This window comes from Lepisma saccharinum, chromosome 8, assembly GCF_977018435.1.
Source record: "Lepisma saccharinum chromosome 8, izLepSacc3.1, whole genome shotgun sequence".
Taxonomy (NCBI): Eukaryota; Metazoa; Arthropoda; class Insecta; order Zygentoma; family Lepismatidae; genus Lepisma; species Lepisma saccharinum.
The window spans coordinates 84,479,458-84,506,783 of NC_139236.1; the positions used below are offsets into that span (position 1 = coordinate 84,479,458).

At 40.0% G+C, this 27,326-nt stretch overlaps 1 protein-coding gene across 2 annotated transcripts in view; it reads left to right on the plus strand.

Moving 5' to 3' along the window:
- LOC145991233 (RNA-binding protein 24-like) overlaps nucleotides 1-27,326 on the plus strand; it is a 153,723-nt gene that overhangs the window by 17,038 nt on the left and 109,359 nt on the right. For both annotated transcript variants that reach the window (XM_083127192.1, XM_083127193.1), the window contains exon 2: nucleotides 22,545-22,671. In XM_083127192.1, the coding sequence (XP_082983318.1) occupies nucleotides 22,545-22,671 (127 nt within the window). The remainder of the gene's footprint in view (nucleotides 1-22,544; nucleotides 22,672-27,326) is intronic.

Below are 27,326 nucleotides of genomic sequence, written 5' to 3' on the forward strand. Positions count from 1 at the left end.
ACTAACAAGTGGCTTTGTATGTAGCTACATACATATGGACTAAAAATTCGCAAAATATGAACTAACACATAAGTAAAATTACCAAAAATGCTGCAAAGAAGACTTCTTCATACGATTCCTTATTTGAGTGATTTCAAACAAAAAAAAAAAAAAATACTATTATTTTTCATTGCATTAATGCACTGGTGGCGTTCTACCGGTTCATTCCCAATACCCGTATACACTGGTATGGAACTGCAACGGCAGATAATAACATGCCAACGTGTTAAACCGCTACAATTCCACCACAACACTCCTCCTCAAGCAGTATTATTATTTCCTCTCTGAGATCGGCGACAGTCGATTGCCTTTGTTGTACATTTACAAACGATGCCGGCTTCCACAACAATAACAAGTACATATACTGCCACTAGACGATAAGCTGCGCGGCTTTTTCTTTTGCTATGAACCAGGGCCGGCGCTAGTAATTTTGCCTCCCTGGGCGGTGGCGGCTGATGCCGCTCCATTTGGACCCCCCCCCCCCCCCCCGTCATTACGCAGCAACGGGAAATTGAAAATCAATATATTCCTAAGTAAAACATCAAAATATAAAATAAATAATGGGACTTCTTATGCTATTTCAATACTATTGCCATCATTATTATGATATAGTATTATTATCATTAGTATTTCATTACTAATACCATCTTTTTCACAGCAAACGTCGCAAACTCTCTTGACTTCCCGCAAAATTTATGTCCGCCTGTAATTTGACATGCAATTTTTTCAATGTCGGCACTTCATTTTCACGCAGAGCGTAGTCGTATATGCGCCTACGGATAACGTTTTCATTGAAAGCGTCCACTGACGATTTGGTCGCTGGTCTTTGTCGTTCTTTCCCGGGAAGGTGGAATGATGTGGAGGGGCCTTCTGACATCTCAAGAGATTGTCTTTCGTTCATGATAACCCTGATTGTTCGTTCAGGAACTCCAGTCGCAGCCGCTGCTCTCTTGCCAAAATGCTGTATTGGGATGCTAACACCTTCACTGGCTTCCTCCTTCATGAACTCGTGCACGTTGCTTAGAATTTCCCGAGCTTTGCTGTGCAAGGTTTTTGATTTCAACTTTGACAGAACTGGAGGCATTATGGAATTTAACGTTCATTAACAAACACACACTTTCACATACACACACGCAATACACGCACACAACGTCAAACCGGTAAAATACTTAATACTCCCTCTGTCCCATAATTATAGTCCGGTATGCCAAAATGGTAGTACAGGAATTACAGACGAAGAGGCAGATGGAAAGCACATGGATGAGGAGAGGCACAGTACATCAATCTTCAAGATTGTGAAGAGGAACAACGCGACCTTATCGCAACGAGCAAGAAATACCGCCCAGACGATTACCAAAAGTAGGCGTTAGGTTGCAACACACCGGTGTGGCACTGTATGGCAACCGGTCTAGCAAGGTACGCTGCAAATCGTTAGTAGAGCACTCCTTCAGTGAGTACGTGTGAGAAGAACAGCCATAAACACACAACTCATGACAGGAAGCGACAGGGATAGCAAGAACCTCACGGACAGTAAACGACAAGCAGTGTACGATTTTTTCTTTGAAAACAGTACGGCTGGGGTAGTGAATAATGGTCACCAAACCATTAACTGTTACCAAAGATGTTTACCGGGACATGCTCATCAACAAGTTAATCCCAACAATAGATGCACAATGGTCTCGTGGACTGCGCGCAGGGAGAATCCAGGTGTCCGTTCAGCAGGACAATGCGCGTCCGCATATCCTTTCCAATGACCGCGCGTGGATGGATGCTGCAGCGACCAGTGGAATCACTTTGGATCTCCTATGCCAACCGCCAAACAGTCCGGACATGAATGTTTTAGATCTGGGGTACTTCCGGGCAGTTCAGTCTCTCCAGCATCAGGCAGCTCCACAAACTATTGATGAGTTGATCGCCGCAGTTGAAAAATCTTTCTATGATCTGACACGCGACAAGCTCAACAACATCTTTTTCACTTTGCAGTCCTGTCTCATTGAAATTATGCGCCTCCAAAGGTGGGGACAACTACAGGATTTCCCCATATGCAAAAAGCACACTTGAACCGCCGAATCGTCCTGCCATCTCGCTTGGAGTGTCCTCGAAACATTTACGACGTGACTAGAGCAGCACTGCAGCACTAGATCTAGCTCGTTGAGGGGATGACAACCTTCCTGGACCAACAATATCTTTCGTCTTGATGTTTTATTTTGTCGAACTTCTTGGTCACTTTGTATGGATTGATTACTTTTTATTTAGGTTCTTTTGGATACTTGATCGGCCAATTTGTACTGATCCTTGAGTTATAAAGTTGTATGACTAATTCCTGTGTTTCATTTTCTTCTTCTGTATACACCAATGTCACAGTTTGAATATCGGACAATTATTATGGGACAACAAACAAAGGTGTACCGGACAATAATTATGGGACAGAGGGAGTATAAAATAAAAATATGGTGCTTCCAATCCAACAAAACTGACCGTCATTTTACCTGCCTTTCCCCTTCCGTGACAGAAATAGTGCTTCATTATTACAGTTGGCAACACTAGTTACTAGCTAGCCAATGAACATGCACTGCATAAAAGAAGCAACCACTACGCCGTGCTATATTGCCACATTACCGTCCCTGCCGAACGGTGGGAACCGCGAGCTGGAGCGCTATTCAATTGTTTTCAATTATGTTTGCGCGAGTGTGTCCAGGAATGGAATGACAATATGGCAACAATAGCGAAGGTTTTCGAGCAGGGTAGAACACGTGATGCTAAGAGAGAGGGAGACGAAACGAAAATTCGTATCTACGCAACGGCAAAGATATGTGTGTGGCACTCTACCCACCCTCACTCATAGCGTGGCTACACCGATGGTAACCATTGGTAATTAATTTGTTAATTAGGAGCGAACGCAACCCTGGCACCCCACCCCCGCGCGCACACCCCTATGTACCTGTTTCAATAATAATTATTATGAATAGATCTTAATCACGTTAATTTTTTAATTTGAATTTGAACTGTGGTTTAAGTCTATGCACCGTTAAGCTAATCGTGACTGGAGCTCCAGTTTAAAGTGGGATCCGAACCATTATGTGCCTCCACCGTGTATCGAACTAATCTTATTAATGCATTAATAATAACATTTATATATTATTATTATTTGTGATACCCCTGTATATTAGGAGTGTATATTCTGGGCTATCTGCGAAGCCTGAAGTCTAGAGAATAAAATACAGGAGAAAAATCGATCAGAAGTTGTATATAAAATTATTCATATCAGTGAGATGATGATGATGGTGATTCTGGAGTTGGCAACCTGATTTCTTGTGAGTTGGCAACCTGATTTCTTGTGAGTTGGCAACCTGATTTCTTGTGAGTTTACAACCCGATTTCTTGTGAGTTGGCAATCTGATTTCTTATGAGTTGGCAACCTGATTTCTTGTGAGTTGGCAACCTGATTTCTTGTGAGTTGGCAACCCGATTTCTTGTGAGTTGGCAACCTGATTTCTTGTGAGTTGGCAACCCGATTTCTTGTGAGTTGGCAACCCGATTTCTTGTGAGTTGGCAATCTGATTTCTTATGAGTTGGCAAACTGATTTCTTATGAGTTGGCAACCCGATTTCTTATGAGTTGGCAAACTGATTTCTTGTGAGTTGGCAACCCGATTTCTTGTGAGTTGGCAAACTGATTTCTTATGAGTTGGCATCCCGATTTCTTGTGAGTTGGCAACCTGATTTCTTATGAGTTGGCAACCGATTTCTTGCGAGTTGGCAACCCGATTTCTTGTGAGTTGGCAACCCGCTTTCTTGTGAGTTGGCAACCCGATTTCTTGTGAGTTGGCAACCTGATTTCTTGTGAGTTGGCAACCTGATTTCTTGTGAGTTGGCAACCTGATTTCTTATGAGTTGGCAACCTGATTTCTTATGAGTTGGCAACCTGATTTCTTATGAGTTGGCAACCTGATTTCTTATGAGTTGGCAACCCGATTTCTTGTGAGTTGGCAATCTGATTTCTTATGAGTTGGCAACCTGATTTCTTGTGAGTTGGCAACCTGATTTCTTGTGAGTTGGCAACCCGATTTCTTGTGAGTTGGCAACCTGATTTCTTGTGAGTTGGCAACCTGATTTCTTGTGAGTTGGCAACCCGATTTCTTGTGAGTTGGCAACCTGATTTCTTGTGAGTTGGTAAACTTAATTCTATTCATAGCCTAGGACCACGTGACATAGATAGCCCATACCTTAGACTCGGTATACGCCACTGCTGTATATGTACATTTCCAGACACGTGATTGCTACTAGTGTTGGGTGACACATAGTCCAGACGATATATCACAATATTTGAAAAAAAAAAATCATCCAGAGGTCACCATATTTTAGCAATATATATTGTGTAAGCGATATATCGTCACGATATTTGGCGATATACATCTCCGATATCACGATACGGAAAACATATCGTATCATATCGTTTGTGACGATATTTTCTTGACTATTTATCGCGATATGAAATTTCCGATATCGTCCATCCCTAACTGCTACCTATCCCTAGATGTACAATTCTCTCGCGTCTTCGATGACATCCTCTACTGGCCACGTGGGGTGTTTTGAGACCCCACATGTGATTTTTGAAGGGTAACGACTAAATTATATAAACCTGTGTCGCCAACGGTTGAAATATCTTACTTTGATTTATTTTCTATTGCATCGTCATATTATAACCAAAAAACTAATTTTTTTCCCGTTAATTGGTCCACTTCGTACGGGCACTTGGGGCCTTTGAGGACCCCAACGAATATTTCGATTTTTTGTTTCTTCTACCGCTCGATATTATTATTATTATTATAGTATAATTTGCTGTTTTTCAGAATTCTGATTGGCGGTTGGTCTCGCTGGCCAGTATTACGCAACGAGATCCGTTTTCCAGATATCTATTGTTCTTCCAAATTTGAAATGTAAACAATACATTCGGTAAGTTGGTATCAACTTTTGTATCCTTCCCTGATTCTCAGAATTGGATTGTTGGTTGGCCTCGCTGCACAGTGTTATCGCAAAGACTCACGTTTTCCGCAGATCTTTCGTTCTACAAGAATTGAATTCCAAATTATACTTTTGTGTAAGTTGGTGCAAACTTTTACTTTGTTTCTGTAGTCTCCCTTTCACATTGGTATCGTAATACACTTATTTGAATTACAGGAATGATTTGCATGCAATATATTATCCACCAATTTAAATTTCCTTCAAACTTAAAGCTGGGGTCTTAAAAGAGGCCAGTGGCGTGCCCAAGGGTGGGTTGGTGTGGGTCATAACCCCCCCTTTCGGTCAGGTATTTCTAAAAAAAAAAAATCCTTAATGGCAGGAACATATTGCAAAATGAGGGCTGATTTCTTTAAAAAAGTACCTATAACCCCTCCCTTTCCAAAATCCTGGCCACGCCGCTGCAAGTGCCCATGCACGTATTATTTCCAACGTGCCCATCAGAGGAACGACGGCATTGACATTCTCGACGAAGCAAAACTGCACCTTTAAGGTGCACAAAAAAGTCACATTTATTTTGGGAAGGGAAAAGATAAAATTCGTCGCAGTCTACGGCCGAGGTTTGAAGGGTGTCGCAGGCAGAGATCGGGGCTAAATCCGGCTCTGCACATGCTGTGGATGGCCCCTGTTTCCCCCCGTTTCCTCCCGATGTTAGGAAGTCTGATCCCTTCGACTATAAACATGGCAAAACCGGACATGTCATCACGTGAGTTCGCTCGAGCTGGTTCTGATTGTTTAACCTCCTTCCTTTTTTTTCCCCCACTCCCCCGAACGGTTTTTTACCCTTCCAAAACTCAGGCAGTGTTGCCAATCAACGCTTGCGTCTTGAACTTGCTAAGAGGGAATCTCAGAATTGCCAATTGTTTTAAGTCCACTTTATGTACAGATAGTCTAATCGGAACTGGACCTACACTTTTAAGTGCGTTCCGAACAGCGATGTTCCTCGAACCCGGAACTCCTTGATTACAAGGCGACCACGTTACCACTTCGAAAGCGGCACTGATTTTAATTGTTGTTGTTAAGCGTCGCTTTTTTGCCACTCTTGGCTGATCGCGACGATGAGGATGAGTGATGATATGATGAAATTGATGAAGGAACACTTACAAAGAACACGCATGTCCAGGACGGGATTCGAACCCGGAACCCCTGGCGTTGTAGAGCGCTGTGCTAACAAATGATGTCGGAGCGAATTAGGAATATTTCATTGTGTAGAGTCCCAAAAATCGAAAAATACAAATGGTCTCCTTCTTTTGAAGGGTGGGTAGTGTGTACAGTAGTATTGTAACAAAAATCACAATGTGTAGTAGCTAATCTTTAATGAATCAAATACAAAAGTGTACTTTAATCTATATACGCAGAAAACTAAACGTTTCAAAACTGTTTGATGTACTAAAGTATGCTTTTTGTCCTTGACTAAAATGAGACGTGAGGACCCTGGCCTGTTTCCATGATATTATCTCATTCCTGATGACAACCATTGTTGGCAGTGACGTAGACAATAAACCATTTACTTCTAAGAGTCGAGACGATATATTGCGATATTGAAAAAAATATCGTCCAGGCGATATCAACTAGACGATATATCGTCACGATATTTTGGCGATATATATCGTGTCAGCGATATATCGACACAATATTTGGCTATATATATCGTAGATACGATATCTCGACACGGAAAGAAAATATCGTATCGTCTGTGACTATTTTTCCTTGACGATATATCGCCATATCAAATTTCCGATATTGTCCATCGCTATTTACTTAAGGAAATTGATGCAGTAATCCATGCATTGTGATCCAGATTCATAGTTGTAGTTAGTAATTGGGTCGTCAGTGTAATCACGACACGAGACGACTTATTCGTTAATAGATGGCCTGCCTTTTTCTTTCAGGAATTCGGACGGTTTTTTTATTGGAAACATAATCTTGGATAAACAAGGTTCTCTTTACCAATAACACTTAATTAATTTGCTTAAAAAGGCATCAACGTATCTTTCTGAAAGGGAAATTAAACTAACATCATATTTATCAATCAGTTATATCTTGTAGTAGAACATCCTTTGCTTGTTTTTGAGTTCATGCGTTTTTGGAACTTGGGCTAAGTGTCTTCAATACTACTTCTTGAGCTTCTACTCGGTCTGCCTGAAATGTCCGTCACGAAAATTGATTCCTAAGAGCTCTAAACTGACCATCCCAACCTATGCTACAAGGGCGCTCGCGGGAGGGGGGACAGGGAGGCTCTTCCCCACCTCTGAGATTTCTGGAAAGCGTTAATTAATTCGAATGGTGAAATTGTAGTGACATTTTATAACCAAAAATATTGTGTTCTGTGATTTACAGGCTGTAAGTTAATTAAGCTGATTTGAAAAAGAATATAATGGCGATTCTGACGTTGGCAACCTGAATTCTTGGGAGTTGGCAACCTGAATTCTTAGGAGTTGGCAACCTGAATTCTTAGGAGTTGGCAACCTGAATTCTTGGGAGTTGGCAACCTGAATTCTTGGGAGTTGGCAACCTGGATCCTTGGGAGTTGGCAACTTGGATTCTTGGGAGTTGGCAACCTGAATTCTTAGGATTTGGCGACCTGAATTCTTGGGAGTTGGCAACCTGAATTCTTGGGAGTTGGCAACCTGAATTCTTGGGAGTTGGCAACCTGAATTCTTAGGAGTTGGCAACCTGAATTCTTGGGAGTTGGCAACCTGAATTCTTAGGAGTTGGCAACCTGAATTATTAGAAGTTGGCAACCTGATTTTTTTAAGTTTGCAACCTGGCAACCGTTGGATGACAAAGTGGCTTCCTCGAAGACGTCAAGAATAAGTCTAGTCTTCTCCCTTCCTCCATAGCCCATATCAGGTGGCATAGTGATATAGCCCCGGTCTTAGATTCAGCATACGCCACTGGTGGATAGCCCGTAAAACGATAAACTGTCCGGATATTGTACACATTCGAATATTAGTATAATCCGAATATACAGATATTTGAATTCTGGATAAAATTTTAACCTGATTTGGCCATCCCTGTTTCTAAACAGTGCGCCAAAACCATGGGGGGAGGGGGGGTAACAATCTCTTGGTAGGCAATGCTTAGCATTCAAAGGACGTAGTGCGGGGGCCAAGAAAGTGGGACGTACTGCCTCCTTCGCCCCTAATCGTCGCTACTGCTTCTAAACAGAGAGTTAAAGTCATCTCTATCAGAGGAATGGAAATTTTATATTTTTTGTAAGGAAATTTTTGTGTAGGCATCTCCACCGAATCGCACAAATTCACAAGATCTAGTGATATTTCTCTGCATTTGGCAACGCTGCGCCGAATGAACAGCGGGGGCGAAGCGCCTCTCAGTTTATTTTCGTAGTAAGTTCGTTGTTTCGAAGCAGCCTGATGAAAAGAGGCCCAGGACAAGGTTTTTTTTTGCCTTCCTCTGTCTCTCAATCTTTACCCCTCATAACGTGGTGCTTATACGTCGTTAGGCCTATTAGGTGTCTTCACTTGAAATCCTTCACGGTGCCAGATTGCGGAAGGCTGCCGTGACGTCACAATGTCGTCACTTATCTGTAAAGTCAGGACGCATTCGAGCTGTCTCGATTGTGGTGTATTGTTTCGCTTGTCTGTTTTCTTTCTTATTCGCACCTGGCGCGTTTGTTGTTCAGCTCTGGCGTGTTTATTTTGTTTTTCCAGTGGCGTACCCTGAGGAGGTTGCTAGGGGTCATAATCCCCTCTTCGAAAAAAGTAAGATCCCCGAATGTAGGAAAAGGGAGCAAAATATAAGACTGGATGTTAAAGGAGGCATAACCAGCGTTTGGAAAGTTACTTTTGTACTGTTCTCAAAACGTAACTGAGTTAAGTTAGTTACCCACTTTCAATTCTTACTGAGTTAGCTACTTTGCTACTCAGAAGTAATCGAGTTACACTTAGTTACTTTCAAAACTAACTGAGTTACGGTTATGGCAGCTACAGTTCGTTACTTTAAAAGATAATTCAGTTACAATCATAGTTACTTTGCTACTCACTTTCAAAAGTAAGAGTTACAGTTACCTACATTGCTCTAAAAGTAACCCAATTACAATTACTCACTTTCAAAAGTAACAGTTAAAGTTTGCTAATCTATAAAAGTAACTATCACTTGTAACCGTGTTACTACTAACTCGTAACTTCAAAATTTTGAGTATACCCCCCCCCCCTTCTGACCATGGTGTCCTGCCACAGCTCGAGTGCCGAGACTTTTCTCATAAGAACAGCTTAAAGTCAATGCAGCTCTAAAAGAAGGTGTGCCAAATAAATTACCGGAATTTGTATTAATACGAGAGATTTTCAGTTTTTTATTCGCAGCCACTTGTCCTTCCCTCCCAGCGCGTGTGTTAGCTTCATTGTCAGCATTTTCTACGTATCGAAACTAGAATGTGTGTTTGGACTATCGCCATTTGTGGAAATGTCGGCTTTCCATTAAAAGTCTTGTGTTTGGATTTGAGTTGGTGTTTTAAGTCTACTTTATGCACAGTAAGGCTAATCGGGACTGGACCTACTGTTTAAAGTGGGATCCGAACCACTGTGCCATGTGCCTCAACCGGGTATCGAACCCGGGACCCCTTGATTCCATTAAAAGTCGTCCTCACTCTAAACTACAAATGCGTCCCTCCTAGAACAAGAAATATGAAATATTATAAGGTATACCTGAACCCAATATGGCCTACCTAAGGTTTGCGATTGTTTCTAATGTTGTACAAAATCAGAAAGATAAAACTAGTGGCAAGATTCAAAAGAGGGAGTATCCAATATGGCCTAGTTGTAAATTTTGTTCTTTCACATCAAAATATGCAACAGGAATTGAAAAGAAAGTAGGCTACAACTAATGTTGTTTTTATAGGTAGATAAGAATATTGATACACTTACACTTTATTTACATAATGACATATGAGATTTGCACAAAGAAATAACATTGTTTACAAACCAATATACAATGGAGTGACATGTCATACTTTGTTACCAGAAGACCATGGATTGCACATCACAGTCTGGCCAAATGATAGGCCCTCTATCATCCTTAGTGAGCTCCACACACACTACTGATCATAAATATAACAAATGTCATATTTGAGCATGTCTTTCACGATATATTCCTGTGTAGGCCATATTGAGTCCACCTTACATAGTGTTCTTTTCTCTTTCGTTATAAACAGTACTTTAGATTAGAGTCTAAATTAAGTACATTGTTGTAAAGTACAAATTATGAGCTATTATAATATGTACTAGAGATATGAACAGCTATCACTTGGTAGATATAATAAGTAATAACTTGACTATGCAATATCAGATCACGTAGAACACAATCACGAGGATGAGCTATTTGGCTTCATGTCTTCAAGTTACTGTACTATAGGTACAGCCAACAGGTTCTATCACGTGATTCTGACAGTCTAAATGGCATACTAACGTCATTTGTTGAATTGACCATGAAACTAGAGCATTCCCTGACATTCGCTACGATACTCGGCGGCAAGCGGTCCGGCGTCAGCGCTTGTCTTTCCCGGTGAACGGGGTCCGCGACAGTCGCTAGAGTCGGCTATAAAAATTACAGTTTTCATATTGTGTACTAACCTTGACTACAGAAGGTGTTAAAAATGACGTCCCTCTGCTGCAACACATTGCTGGCATCTCCGAAGGAAATTGGCATTTACACGTGCAAGTTCGTCTACTGTAATTCTCCCGATTTCTCGTACAATACTCTCTTTAAACTCACGGATGGTGTGCGGATTGTCTTTGTATACTTTATTTTTTTTAGATTTACCCATAAATGAAAATCGCAGCCTGACAAATCGGGGGACCTAGAGGGTTTTTGAAACACCCGTTTCTTGTGAGAGGCGGCGGATAGATTTCCGAGGAGACTGTTCTAACCTTTGTCCTATCTCATAGAGTTTTTCCTCAGTAAGTACACGTGGGGTTTTCTCTCCACTTTTATTCAGAACTGACCCTGTTACTCTAAACTTTTTTACGAGGTTTAATATAGTGGTCCTATGTGGAACGGGAACACCAGGAAATTTCGATGCAAAACGTCGTCGCACTTCTCCACAATTCCTCTTTCCGAAGTAACACTCCACAAGATAAATCCTTTGTTGTAATGTAAACTTTTGTGGTGCCATATTAAGCCACAATCTTCAAAACACGAACACGACACCACACAACTTCCGAGGGACGATTATACTGGCGTCAGTCTGCAACGTCGACAGAAAGGGAAAGAGGGCGAAGGCAGGGAGAGCGACAAAAACAAACTGTCGCGGACCCCGTTCACCGGGAAAGACAAGCGCTGACGCCGGGCCGCTTGCCGCTGAGTCTCGTAGCGAATGTCAGGGAATTCTCTGTACCTACGAGCAGCAAATAGGCCATGTTGGGTTCAGGTGCCTTACATAACATGACTTATTAAATGTCAATATTCGTTTTCTTTGAACAGACAATGTTATAAATACGAGGCATGATGAAATTGTAATAAAATATAGGTAACGATTGATCAACAATATCAGTTTTTTTTAGTTCGTTGTATCTCCAAAGTTTTAAACGCCCCTTGCCTGCACTAATAAATCCATTATGGATACTGAAAATATATAGCTTCCTTTTCTGTTCATAGATGGCAATGTATTATTATGATCTTGTTTTTATAGGATTAAGAGTCATCAGTTAAGTCAGATAAGAGAACTTTGCTTTAAATTTGTTTACCAATAATTGAGTCGTAGAAGACTTAGTCAAGAATTGTAACTATAATTAAGCTTTTTGATGATATCTAACAGTTTAATTTATGCGCTTCTAATCGAACAATGTCTCCATTAATTCATAAGAATTTTTTTTTGGTGTAGAAATTGGTAGGTTAATTTTCAACGTCTGGCACAATCGAATATCCTCGATATTTCGAAAGCTTTTAGTAAATTCTATTAGACCAACAATGGGGCTGCTGGACACCTTTGCCTAACTAGACTTAATGAAAAATGAACTTTCCAATCGATTCGTACTTTGCATGTCTGTATTTTTATCTTGGCAAACCTAAATTGCTACATTAACCCTTGACAATCCGGCTAAGCGTGAGCTGCGTGGTCGGATACGTATATTCAGGGAAAACGTTCTGCCTTTTTGGACCGATAAGACACACACAAACTGCCAAATTTCGTCTAATACGAATTTCGAAACGGGCGTATGAAAAATGTTGATGTACCTTCCTTGAATAACAGTGCCATCTTTTCCTACTTTTTCAAGGGGTTCCGGGTTCGATCCCCGACGGAAAAAAATCCACGGTGGTTTCCACTTTAAACTCAAGGTCCAGTCCCGATTAGCCTACGTGAGCATAAATTGAACAAGAAAGATCCTAGGGCAGAGGTGGGTAAGGACAATGACTTCCACTAACCGCCCCCCGTCTCCCACTAGGGGTACGCCAGTTGAGCTAAAGTAGCCAATCTGCTACAAATTCTTAACAACAAGATTTACATTGCATATTTTCACATCAGGGAAACTGGTTTAATTGTGAACTGAATATTGTTATCACGAGAATGTGTTTCATTCATATTGCGTTTCGTACCCCCCCCCCCCCTCAATTACAGGGATATTTCATATCCCTACCGACGTGTCTGTGCATATTCACTGTTTTTTTTTTTACGTAACGTTGCGACAGGAAACCGGATGTTCGAGTCAAGTGTTGTGACTAAATCGGGACCCACAACGAACACCCCCCCCCTTCCCTCTTCCCCGCCCCTCCATCTATATTCTCGTCCTCTGTCTCCACAGGCTGTCACCGCAGATTTCATTAGTGACGCCGCTCACCTATGTATTTCTGGTGCAAACTGTCGCCTTGCAGTAAGTGGGTTCATGGTTCCGAGTCACGTGAAAGCACATTGCATATCAGCTCGATTGATTGATTTTCTTTATTGTATATGGCGAGGCAGCCAAACGGGATGATTTTAAAAAATCACAAAAAAATAGAGAAAGCAAATATTAGTTAATTTTTGAACATGAATGTACTGTACATGAGTTGAAATTGCTAGTGTACCTGAAAAATGTTCATTTTTTTTAATATGGTGTCAGTAAGATGGCGTCCTTGGTTTTGCACACATTGTCTGAGTCTCAGAGTAAATCCGCCCATGACGTTGCGAGAGGCAGTGAAACGGGAACATTTCAGGAATGGCTGGCGGGCGTGGTTGGTTAAACGCTGCACGTTATGCTGACATGTTGGTAACATTTTTTCCTGCCTGTCCCCGATGACTATGACTCAGATGAAGAAACACTCTTTCAGCAAGATGGTGCAACTAGCTATACTGCCAGAGTGTCTATGGATGTGCTTTGACTCGCATTTCATGGTCGCCTCATCAGCATAGGCGTAGCTAGAACTTTATATTTGGGTGTGCACAAAGAAAAAAATGAGGTCTTGTACCTTTTAATAGCATATTTTGCAACACAATCACTTGGCTCTTTAACTGCACTGATGTTTGTAAAGGAATATAAATTCACTAAATGACAGTGTTGAAAATTTCTGAATATATGTAGTAGAAAAAAATCAAATTGCATAGAAATTACACACACACAAAATGTTCATAAATGTTACAAACAAATACATCAAAATACACGTCATCTATAACAAGAGACGTCTGTCAAAGTACAATGTTCTTAAACTCATCAATAACTTCATTTATATATCAATAGACTAGGCTTTTTCCTGTTCCACAAATAGCAAGAGCAGCGCTTCCAATCTATCCTGCTTCTGAGTTGCTCTTAATTTAGTTTTAACTTGGGAAAGCTTGGAGAAAGCTCTCTCTCACACGTCGTGTGACAGGTATAGAAGAAAGGCGCTGTAGTACAGAGTATAATTCAGTAAATATCTTCTTTCTCCAATGACATAAAAAAATCGAAAATCTATAGACACTCGTTTCATCAGCGATAATGCACAAGTTTGTACCAAGTAATGACATTTTCAACTTCTTACAAACTGCTGCTTATTTTCTCTCTCATTGAAATATCTGTCTTTAATTCTCTTTGATAAAGCAGGCCATTAGGGTGTGCCTAGGCACACCTGGCACACCCCGTAGCTACGCCTATGCTCATCAGCACATTCGGAGATATTCCGTGGCCTGCCCGTTCACCCGATTTGTCGGCTCCTGACTTTTTCCTTTGGGTTTACCTCAAATCCATCCAAAGTATTCAGGACAACCCTCCAAGAACCAGGAATAATTTGAAGGAACGATTTCGGCAAGACATCCACAACATTCCGTTGGAGATGCTACGAAGCGTCATGGGCGGATTTACTCTTGAGACTCCGACAATGTGTGCAACACCTAGGGCGCCATCTTACTGACACCATATTAAAAAAAAATGAACATTTTTCAGGTACACAAGTAATTTCAACTCATGTACAGGTACATTCATGTTCAAAAATTAACTAATATTTGCTCTATCTATTTTTTGTGATTTTTTTTAAATCTTCCCGTTTGACTGCCCCACCCTATACTTCGTACTTGGCTAATCGCAAAGATGAGGATGAGCGATGATATGATGAACTTGATGATAGGACACATCTCCAGTCCTGGATTCGAACCCGGGACCCTTGGCGTCGTAGCGCGGTGTGCTAACTACTCCACCACAGCTCGGAACACACTTTTAAATTGTACATTCAGTACCTATTAGGCGGCTTTCCTTTCATTTAATAGGTAATTTAATGGACAGTCACTTCTCTGGTGAATTTTGACCCCCCCCCCCTCAATTAATAATAAATTAAGCGTGTAGTTAGTTTTCTCTGGGGGAATTTTGACCCGCACCGAATTAAATGAGTAGTCATTTCTCTCCGGTCAGTTTTGAGCTCTCATTTAATTTTAAAATCAGTAGGTAGTCACTTTCCGCCGGAAGATTTTGCCCCCTCAATTAATAGTAATTTAAATTTGTAGTCAGTTTATCCGGGGAATTTGACCCTCTCACTTTTCTGCGAAGGATTTTGTCATTTCAATTATAATAATAGTAAATTCAGTAGCTACTCATTTTTCTTCGGAGACTTTTTGACCCCTTTCGACAATTAATAGTAATTGAAGTGGATAGTCATATTTCTCCGGAAGATTTTCACCTCTCAATGTGTAGTCATTTTTCTTCGCAGGGTGTTAACCCCAACAATTAATAGTAAATTAAGTGGGTAGTCAGTTTTGTTCGTGGAATGTTGAACCCCCCCCCCTTAATAAATAGAAAATTAGGTGGGTTGTCAGTTTTCTCCGCAGGATTTTGTCTCCCTCAATTAATAGTAAATTAAGTTGGTAGTCAGTTTCATCCGGAAAATGTTGACCCCCCCCCCCTCAATTAATAGTAGATTTGGTGGGTTTTCAGTTTTCTTCGGGGAGAATTGATCCTCTCACATAATACCGATTTAAATCGATTGTTATTTTTCTTTGGTGGATTTTGACCTCTCAGTGGGTAGTCATGTTGACCCTCCGTAGAAAAATGACTGCACGGTCACTTTTGTACGAAGTCAGTAGGCCCCGTTACACAGGCCTCTGTGCCAGGTCAGAGGTCCCAGGTTTGAACTACAGATGGCAACAGTACCCGGATGACGGTACCCGTTAAATCGGATAGTTTGGATAATCCGTTCTCTTCGTAAATTCAACGTATGTATTTTTATAAAATCCGTCGTTTCTTCTGCTTGTTTATACGTTCTATCCTATTTCCCGCATATCTGTATCCGTGATGTTCGTAATCCGTACCTCTCACGTACGAATTCTCAAGATATCAGTTTTTTTGTGTGTAAAGGTTCTGCACATATCTATTCGTTATCCGTCGTGTCGGTATTTTTCCATTACCGATTCTCCACAGATTCGTCATTGATTTTATAAAAATCAAATATCTACAACATGGAAATTATAAGGAATTTAATCCATCAATATTAAACTAATATTCCGGACGAAAATGATGATGTAATTCTTTACTAATTTCCAGTGCACCCCTGGTTGAGAATCGAATATAGGAATAATTCGAATATGCAGGTAATAGTACCGGGTGTCCCAGAAGTCTTTCCCTGATTACAAACTTTATTCATATCCGCTATATGCAAGTTAGAGATGTGAAAGTGGTGCCAAAATGTTGGAAAACTTACCAAGTTTTCTTGTTGCAGGTTTGAGTAACGTGACTCTAGTGTAGCAGTGGCAGTGCCCAGAAAACCGGAAATGTTCACAAATCAGAGAAAAGCTCAGTGTGTCCCCTGGTATCATTAGGCAACAAAACCTGTACAATTTGCACTTTGTATGCACAAAAAAATAAACGTTTGTGTGTAAGATATCATAAAGATAACTTTTTTGGCTGATGCTTTACGTTGTTTGAAATCGCTGAGGTTGATGGTTCGGCCCACTTCTCGGTAAGTCAGCAACAGGTTCTGTGGTCTTGAACTTGTCATACCACGACTTAATGCTCTCCACATCGGGCGGCATCTTTCCATAAGTTGTTTGAAAGTTCCTCTGCACTGTTATTGGTGACCGGGTCTCGTGACACACTGAGATTTTTCCTGATTTGTGAACATTTCCGGTTTCCTGGGCACTGACACTGCTACACTACAGCCACGTTACTGAAACCTGGAACAAAAAAGCTTGGTTTGTTTTCCAACATTTTGGCACCACTTTCACATCTCTACATTGCATATAGCGGATATGAATAAAGTTTGTAATCAGGGAAAGACTTCTGAGACACCCGGTAAAACTTTTCCGATATCCGGATAAAGTGATTCTCCGTAACTGACCCCGAGTAAAATTTTATCCGGATTTAGCAACCCTTAGTTTGAACCCTACTCAAGGTATCTGCGTATCATTGTTCTTGCCTCCATTATCCATTTCATCAATTCATCATCCATCCCCATTGTTACGATTAACCCAAGAGGTTGAATAGTGGTGTAAAATAATATGGAAATAGATTAGCGTATGTGATCATTAAAGACAGGATTTTAAAGGGAAAAATTTTCCTCTAAATAAAAAACAAAAGAAAGGAAAATTATTGCCAAAAAAAAGGGAAAAAAAGGACTAGTTTTTTTTGCACTCCACTAAAAATATAATTTTAAATGAAAGCGCAATATATACCATGCATATATAAAAAGAGATACATTATATTTTGTATTAATGTATCCATTTTTATACATATATGAATTGTATATATTGTGCTTTCATTTAAAATAATATTTTAGTGGAGTGCAAATAGGGTTGCCAGATTTCTAAAATAAAAAAAAACAGGACATACAGATTATATAGACATGGATATAGTTAAATTTATTTTTTACAACATTTTTAAACATTACAAAATCAATTTCTATTTAAAGTATTGTTAACCCTCTAGAGAACACTATTGTGTTCCAATATTACAGTGTCGTAAATTTTACGTACATGAAGGAATCTATTTTTAACAACCTCTACATCATGAAAAAAAAATATTCTTTGCGAACATTATTTTGTTTATTTTCCTTATATTGGAGTTTTATTCTTCATTTTAAAATGTATAAACATGGTTTTATTTAACATAGAATAACATTTAAATTCGTTATTTCTTTAGCTAAATACGGGACAAATGGGCGTCCCAATAACATTTTCCTGCATACCGGGACATTTCTTTAAAAAAGGGGACAATCCCGTATATACTGGACGTCTGGCAACCCTAAGTGCAAAAATATAGTGCTTTTTCATTTCCTTTATTGAAGGTAAAGTACAGCGAATAATCTTACCACCCGTTTCGATGAAATCTACCTTGAAACAGCTTACCGCATTCCATAGCTTGCTGTTACTTGTACCTGGCTTCTCCATTTCACTGGCACTCAATGCTGTCGTCACTGTCACACAGTTAAGTTAAAACTATTCTAAGAGAACTTCACAATAAAAGTCTAAATCTAGCAGATAAGTACACTTTCAACCCAACAGACGTGGCTCTTACAATGCATTTGTTGCTGCGTAAGCCCAGATCGCATTGTTTCAACAATCGCTGCAACGTACTCCCAGCACTTATGGAGGGAAGGTAAGGTAGAACGCGCTTGTTCTTTCTCTCCTCTAAGCTGCACCAAATAGACAATTGTTGAATGCTTTGTTCAGGGAAAAAACAGTCGTACAAAATATTTGATATCTTGTCAATAAAAGAACCAAGGAAGATGTTTTTTTAAAGGGGAAAATGGTCACGTGGGCTGAAAGAAGGGAAGTCAAAACCATGTAATCTTGTTGGTGGAAGATAATTATCAACACTGTTGTTAGTTATCCCATGATGTGTGTTGAAAAATGAAATAGGACTTCCCTTTAAAATCCGGTCTCTAGTGATCATGGAATGTATTGAATCGTATTTTGGATTAGGTGATTTATGGCTGGAAGGATATCGAGGAGACCCAAGTGGTTCCGTGTTCGATTCCCAGCTGCGATCTCATCGTAGTAGTTGGTCTTAGATCCAGACAAGATTGGATTGTATTAACACGAAATGGAGCTAAGACGCTAAATAAACATTGCTCAGTCCATTTTCATCGTCATGATTAACTTAGGAGATAAAAAAGGTGAGTTAAATAACTTTTTAAAAATATAGAACCCTGTCTGGGAGATCATCAAAGAAATTCCAGCAATAACTGTCACTTGCGCACCAAGAAAGACGGTTCAGAAATCACTCTTCTATCAACTTACGTATTAGTACCCACAGGGGGAGATTATGGCGCAGGTTGTGCCATCGAGATTTTTTCGTGGGGGATTTTTTCCCCTCAAATGATACAAAATTCAACATTTATATCTTTTTCCAAGATATATGTAAAAAAAATTCACATAAAATGCGCCACTTAGATCTTTTTCCAAAATATATGTAAAAATTTTCACATTAAATGCACCATATTTAATCCATTAGATGAAGAAAATATAGTTTTTAAGGGTATTATCGAAGGGTGCGGGGAGAAATATCCAACTCTTACATATTACGCCTTAATTGACCGTGGATTCTAGGGGTGGATTCTCAATTAAACGTTGGGGGGGGGGGCAGTATCCAACTCTTTGTTTTGGATTATGGCGGGTATTTTAGTTACAGGGGATTGTGCATTAAATTGAGGGAGGTATCCAATTCTTGTGTATTACTTATTATCTTAGACTGTTGCGGAAATTCTGGTGCGGAGACTGAGAAATTGAGAATTAATTTTTTGGAGGAGAGTCACTCTTGAATATCAACCGTAAGTCTAAAATTGTCATGGAAATTTTGGTGGTAGGATTGAGTATTAATTTTAAAGGGGGGAGATAGAAAGCTCTTGATAAAGTGTTAAATCTTAGGTTGGCAAGGGATTTCTGTAGTGGAGAGAGAGTTCGAACATTATATTTGGAGACTGTATTTAGCGATATGGTATCCATACATTTTCGACCCTGAACGTGCCAAGGGAGAAGCTGGAATATACTAAATATCTCGGGATCTTAAGTCAGTACTAACTCCCATCAAATGTATATTCTTGAAAGCCTGCAAAGAAATGGATGTAAAAATTTTATTGCGAGCGAAAGGATGCGTGTTTGCGCTTTAGTGAGGTGAATGTGAAGTTTTTATACTATAGCTGCATTACAAGACAACTGATGTTCTCGATTATGATGAACGATTTTAGAGGTAGTCTTGAGTGATGGCATTCCTGTTCAGGGAGGGGGGCAGATCAATCATAGTGTTCAGTTAAGCTAAGAAAAAAATGATTTTGGTAGACGTGCTGTCGTAATTAAATACTTTGTGTGGAATACCATATAGTTTGAGGGTGCGAGTGATATGATTTGGGGGGGAAGCATGACATGATTTTCGGGGGGATGCGCCATTGGCCTTGGGGGGGATGGGCACCCCTGGCGTACACAAAGCATGACATCGATATATTTCTATGAACTTATGGCACAGAAAATATACATATGGATACAAAAGACATCGATATATAAAAATGAAATATGTATTTCAAGTACATACTTATCAAGTTCAAGAGCTGCATAGTTTACTAGTCATAACGTGATTCAAAATCCAATGGATTATGGCACTGTACACAAGATTAGAAGCTCATATTCTCGTTCTCACCTACATTATATTGATCAGCTATCACTCTGCCATCTGCTGTTCGATCGAAGCAGTTGTAAATAAAAGCACGTGGTGAATGAAAGAAGCATTCCTAAGTTTTATTGAAGTCCTCTGCAGGCATCTTCTAGCTTATTTATGGAACGTGTTGCTATAGACCAGAAGCTTTTTCCTGGTACAGTTCGCGCCACGACGTGTTCTGTCATCTGGTGAGCAAATGTCACGTGAGTGCTTCCGCCCATTAAGAGGAGCGCTGGAGATGTCACGTGCTTTGTTCTCTGCCAACCAGAGCTCGCCGTTCACTTTGCGAGGGGGATTTAAAGACTTAGGGAGATTTTACACCCAAGTAGAATTTCACTAATCGAATGCATGCATGCTTGTGCGGGCTGTCATGTCCCCATGGTGTACAATGCTGCTGTTGACCATCTCCATTTTTACATGTCCGAATTTCCATTCAAGTACGAGACTCCTATCGTTCCCATCTCAATTTTTACATGTCCGAATTTCCATGCAAGACCGAGACGCGTCCCGATACAATTCCTACATTAGAATAAATAATAAAATCAGAGATTGTTCCATAAAGATCCCAGTATGGCTCAGTGGAAGAAAGGAACGCTACATTCCCGTGGGAAAACTTTTATCCCGTGTCCACTGTGGGTTCCGATACCATTAATCCTGGTCTCCAAGTCTCCGGGAAAGTGTCAAAGAAACGTCACAATATTGGCTGAAGGTGGAAGTGTGCACCTTTTTTCCTTTCTTCTTTCCGGACTTACTCCACGTGAGAATAAGGTGTTTGTTGTGTTTCCGGTAGGGAAACTCTTCGATTCCATTCAGGCGATCGATATAATGTGGGCTTTCGGTCTGTCGAAACGCATTTATAAATTTGCCTTCAAGGAAAGGAGTCAGTTGGTTGATGTGTGGGAACAGAAGGGGCAGAGATGGAGAAAAGAAATCAAGATATTTTTCTTTCCCGACTGGTTGTTATTGGAAGTTTCTTCGATAACAACAGTGACTCAATTCGACAAAGACGGGCTGTAACCAATGATATGGATCTACTCGTAAACAACCATTTGCTATATTCTACGTATAGACCAGTGATGTCTACTCAGAGGGGGATATATAAAATTTGGGCCCCTTCGTTTAGGGCCCTGAAGACATTATTATTGATTGATTTAGTTTATTTAATCATCCTAATAATATCTGGACATGAATACAAATTATGTAGTTCTAAATTATGTAACCTCCACTCACCTGTCTCCTCATCCCTTTTAGGTCCAAATATTTTCCTAAGGATCTTATTTTCAAATACTCTCAATTTATGTTTCTCTTTCAATCTAAGGGACTAAGTTTCGCTAGAGAGTTAGTTAGTTATTATTATTAACAGTGTTGTTATTATGGTACTTCACTTTTACTAATTGCATGCTCTGCCTCAACATTTTTCTTTTTTGCTATTACCACAATATTAAGGAATTTTAATACTCGATGGTTTTCGTCACTTTTTCTCCTTCAGGGTATCATTTTTGTGCGTCCCCTTTGCACTTGCGGCCCCTAGACTATAGCCTAGGATAGCCTAGTGGTAAATCCTCTCCCCCCTGAGTCTACTACGAAACAATAATTGGCTACATTCTACGTTTAGACCAGTGATGTGAATCTACTTGTAAAAAACGATTGGCTACATTATACGTGTAGACTAGTGATGTAGTTCTACTGGCCAAAATCAACGTAAAATAACAAAAATACAAATGCAAACATGGTGACTATCCTAAGATTTATAATTGACGTTGTACAAATGAAATGGAGTTATTTTGAGTTCCAGCTGTGCCAGAAGTACCTTGCAGTCTTCTTCACAATTTCAGGAGTTTTCTACGACGTATCAAACAGCATATACAGAATTCTATCATGATTTATTGAAAAATATGCCACTTTTATCTCACGATTGTCATTTGTTGAGTACATTTTACTTTTCTGCACCAGATGTTGCTCGGAAATGAGTGTGAAGATCTTCTTGTGATAAATTAAAATATTTTGATTTGGATACAAACTAATATGACAGAAAAGTGGTACCATTCATTCTAAAGAGTGTTGTAAATTATAGTCATTGTCTATATATACTTAGTACACTCACAGACGCTTCTGCGTTTTAATGCTCCCATTGACATATGTTTTGTTTATTAGTAAACTACTAATTTCAGTCCAATGTAGATTTTCGAGCTCACACTGTGGCGACCAGTCACGAAAGCCTAAATCTGTCCCTCCTAACCTAACCACATATGCATTTACTGCAGTTGCAATTCCGGCAGGTTCCTCTTCTGCATATGTGGATAGGTTAGGTTAGGTTAGGTTAGGTTAGGAGGACCAGGTTTGGGGCTCTATTTTTCTGGACTAGTTGCCGCAAAGTGTGTTCGTAAACGGACCCAAAATTGGGGAGCCAGTGTAACGTTACGTTTCTCTTGTGTTTCAGGTGATTATGGGAAACAGAGTAGCGGCGGAGAATGCATGTAAGGATCCCAACCCTATCATAGACGGAAGGAAAGCCAATGTGAATCTAGCCATATTGGGTGCTAAGCCAAGAGGGAATATCCAACCAGGTATGTGGCGTCATCTATTTGCTCCCTTTTTTGTGTACTTTAAAATTATTTTCTATTCTAGGTTTCCGACTTTTTCCCCAAAATTGTCTAACCACAAGACAGTTTTCCAAGGGATCAAAATCTAGGTTTCGTCCTGAAAAGTTTATTTATGTTTGACGTCATCTTGTGCCCTTGGTTTGCATCTCTATTCACTGCGAATTTCTTGCATTTCTGAAATCATGCGGGAATTATTGAATTATTGGCGCATAGAAGATCAATATTAGTGAATTATACCTGAGTTTTGAATACAAATGTGAAAAATCCCGGCACCTAGTAATCAAATCGTGTGAACGCAGACGTACAGAGGGCGCCAGCGATATAGTATTCAAAGGTGCATTAGTGTTATGTTGGTTAGGAAAGGAAACGCATCACAATCTTTATTTTGTTTGTAAATTTTATTTCACTTTAAATTGTAATGCAGTGCGAGTTTCAGATCTTACACTTTTGCATTTAAGGGCGCCCGCTGTTTTTTTTATCGCAGATTAATTGAAATTTAAGGACAATACTTACTGTTCAGACAGAGACCCAGGATACCTCTCTAATCCCAAAAGCAAAAAGAAGAGTCAGTAACTCAGTCAGTCAAAAGACTAATAATTGAATTTCTATTCTAAGTAAATTTACGTGATTCTGTGATATTTTTTTATTCTGCGCCTAAAGTGATAAGAACAATAATATTACGCACATTAGAAGTTTGGCCGGCCCCCGTGGCGGAGTGGTTAGCACATTGCGCTACAACGCCAGGGGTCTCGGGTTCGAATCCTGGCCTGGGCATGGATGTTTGTGAGTGTCCATTCATCAATTTCGTCACTCATCCCCATCTTCGCAAATTAGCCAAAAGTGGCACAAGAAGCGAATTAAAATAAAGCAAATCAATCAATCAATCAATCAATCAATTAGAAGTTTGGCTAAAAGCTTTATAATGTTGACATTTATGTACAAAATAGTATCAAAATAGGAAAAACGTATTTCTATTTTTAGCCTTCATGTGTTTGGCAATTTTGCTTTGAAAACACGAAACTATTCTTGAATTTTTACCTGGACTTGGAGAAGAGTAGCAACCAGTATTATTTTCAATGTATTCAGATGCGAAGCTGTTTTCCTCTTTGAAATACAACTGTATATTGGTTCCAGTCCCGATTGGCCTAACTGTTCATAAAAATGGATTTTAAACTTCCAGTTAAATCGAAGGGAGGTAATGTTTAAGAACCAGGGGTTCAAGGGTTAATTGTCGATTTCACCACAGAAGTTCCCGGGTTCGAATCCCGGCCTGAGCATGTATGGTCTTTCTGCATGCTAATTCATCGATGTCGTCTACACATTCTCATCATTTCCATTAGTAATAAGAGGCAGATAAACGACGCTAAATAACAAGAACACGAATACAGAAGTGGCCACCCTCAAAAGGAAGACCCTCACGAAGACAGCCGTCTCACTCACCCTCCAGAAGCCCCTTGAGGGTGAGCCAAAATGACTATCTTTTGTATGAAGTTGAGCCAAAATGACTATCTTTTGTATGAGATTGAGCCAAAATGACTATCTTATGTATGAGGTGAGCCAAAATGACTATCTTTTGTATGAGGTGAGCCAAAATGACTATCTTTTGTATGAGGTGAGCCAAAATGACTATATTTTGTATGAGGTTGAGCCAAAATTACTATCTTTTGTATGAGGTTGATCCAAAATGACTATATTTTGTATGAGGTTGAGTGAAAATGACTATATTTTTGTATGAGGTTGAGCCAAAATGGCTATCTTTTGTATGAGGTTCATCCAAAATGACTATATTTTGTATGAGGTTGAGCGAAAATGACTATCTTTTGTATGAGGTTGAGCCAAAATGACTATCTTTTGTATGAGGTTGAGCCAAAGTGACTATCTTTTGTATGAAGTTGAGCCAAAATGACTATCTTTTGTATGAGATTGAGGCAAAATGACTATCATCTGTATGAGGTTGAACCAAAATGACTATTTTTTGTATGAGGTTGAGCCAAAATGGCTATGTTTTGTATGATGTTGAACGAAAATGACTATCTCTTGTAAGAAATGTATGGATGCAGTAAAATGAAAACGGGTCGCCACGCATAGAAGTCGAGACCTGCAAAAGTTGGTAACATTGCTATTTACAAACCATCCTGGCATCTGTGGGAACGTAGTGACAACTCGCACGTACACACTTGCTTATTTATTGCGCAGAAAGTGAGGTTAGCGATAAGTGTATTCGTCCAACATCAGGAAGGAGGCGACTGAAGGGCAGGGATGTGTGTTTCGTTCTTTGACTTCTGAGGCTGCTGGAGGTTGATATATTCATCGTCACATGTCTGTTGTGTACAGTCATAGGCGGAGTTCTGGAGGGGCCAGGCAAAGACTAAAATTAAAAGATAAGTTCAGTTATTACATTTTTGTTATGAAGCCATACCGCAAATCTTGACGTTTGGCATGATGGGATGTGCGGTAATTGCGCCGCAATATCTGGTAATCCTTATGCAATGTACGTTCATTGCTTGGCTCATAAAGTCAATTTAGTGCTTGTTGCAGCGTGCAAGGACAATGATTTAAGCTGCAACTTTTTTAATGTCTAGCAGTGTTTGTACCAATACTTTAGCTATCCTGACACCCATGCTGAATTCAAAGAAGTGCAAAAAAATCTAAATATAATTAGCCCAGGACCTCATGAACTCCATAAGTTGAGCGACACTCGCTGGACCTGCAGAGCTATTTCAGTTTTAAGTGTCAAGAGAAATTATCCTACGCTTGTTGCTGTACTCACTTCGACAGCGTCTGATTTAAGACATTCTAAAAAACCTGAAGCCAATGGCCTGCTTTCAGCTGTAAAATCGTTGGATTTTATTGTATGCTTATCAGTATTTTCTGAATATCTCCCCCTCATAAATGATTTATCCCAGTCCCTTCAGAAAGCCGATACCTAAATAGCTCCGAGTTCCAGTGTAGTCAACGGAGTGATTAAGGAGCTTGAGTCCCAGCGCAACGAAAACACTTGGGACAAAGACAAAGAATTAGGTCTAGACATTTTTGAAGGTGGAGGTGAGATGAAAGAAGGTACAAATCCAAAACGGCCTACACTGATATCAAACAAATTAGATGCTTATCTGGTTTGTTCTTCAGTTGGCCAGAGATCCAGAGAAGAGACATCAGCTGAAACACGTTCTACATTTCAAAGTGAAGAAAACTGGAAGAAAAAATACAAGTGTGATTTTTTTTATCCATTGCTGGATATTTTGGTTGGCGAACTGAAAAGAAGATTTAGTGGGGTGAAACTTTGGAAGTTGCTGAAGCGAGTGAAAGACTTATTCGTCTGGATGAAGAAGGAGCTGCACGTTTGATTGAGATTTACTCCATTGAACACAACAATGTTGAAGGCAGAAATGACCATTTTAAGAAATGTAATGGAAAGTTCAGGTTTGAGTTCGATAAGTACGCCTTTGAAGAATTTTGTCCCAAAGATAGTGGACACAGTTTTGAGCAAACATACAGAAACATACAAAAATTTTAGCATTCTTCTGGAAATTGCTCTTACCCTGCCATCAAATAGTGCCACTTGTGAGAGGAAATTTTCTGCTATGAGGCGAATCCACAACTGGTTGCGTTGCACAATGGGTCAAGAGAGATTGGACAATTTATTAATCTTATACTCTGAAGCGATACAATTTCCACGGGAGTCTTCCAAAACCATTCCAGTGTGCCAACTTAGCTCTCTTGGAGCCAGATCTGGCTCTTTCGTGCACTCTAGCCGGACCCTGTGGCCGAGTGGTTAGCACATCGCGCTGCGACGCCAAGGGTCTCGGGTTCGAATCCCGCTTGGGCTTGGTTGTTTGCGAATGTCCATTCATCAATTTCATCACTCATCCCCATCTTCGCAAATTAGCCAAGAGGCACAAAAGGCGAAGTAAAATAAACTAAATCAATCAATCAATCTTTTGTGCACTCGTTCGGCTGTGAACTGGGACGCCCACCCCCCGTGCCCCACTATGATGCCATCTCCGGTTCCAACACACATAGACCACCTTTCGTCATAATTTTACATTTTGCACGTGACGTGATATTGTTATGTTGGCTGCGTCGCCCCACTCTCTCTTATCTCCCCAGCTACTTCTTTATAGCGCAATGTTAGACGTGAAATTGACATAATATTGTCGTCAGGGAATTCTTTACTTTAGATTTCATACCACCATCGGTGGATTATTGAGATGGGCGATGCCGCCGGATCTAGATGTTGGAAACTAAGAATAAATTGTCATCAATTTAGAGTTGACGATAATAGCAGTGCCCCACCCCTTTGACAACTGACATTACCCTAGAAGGAACTTTATTCAGCCATCGTAAATCTAGCTCCATGAGAGTCAGTTTTAACTCCATTTAAGGTTAAATTAAGTTATTTTATGCCCATCAGGTTTGGCAACCCTGCCAGGAGGCAAGAAAAAAGCATTGATCATATGGGAGTATGATTTGATTCATTCTCTTGTGAATATAAAACTTTCGATGGAGTAGAAAGAGATGTCAACGGGAAGAGGGCAGTTTGAAGATGAATTTCACCAGCGGAAAAGTCGAAACTTCCATTTGATTAGCCGTAACTTGATGTTGAAGTTGATTCCCCATAA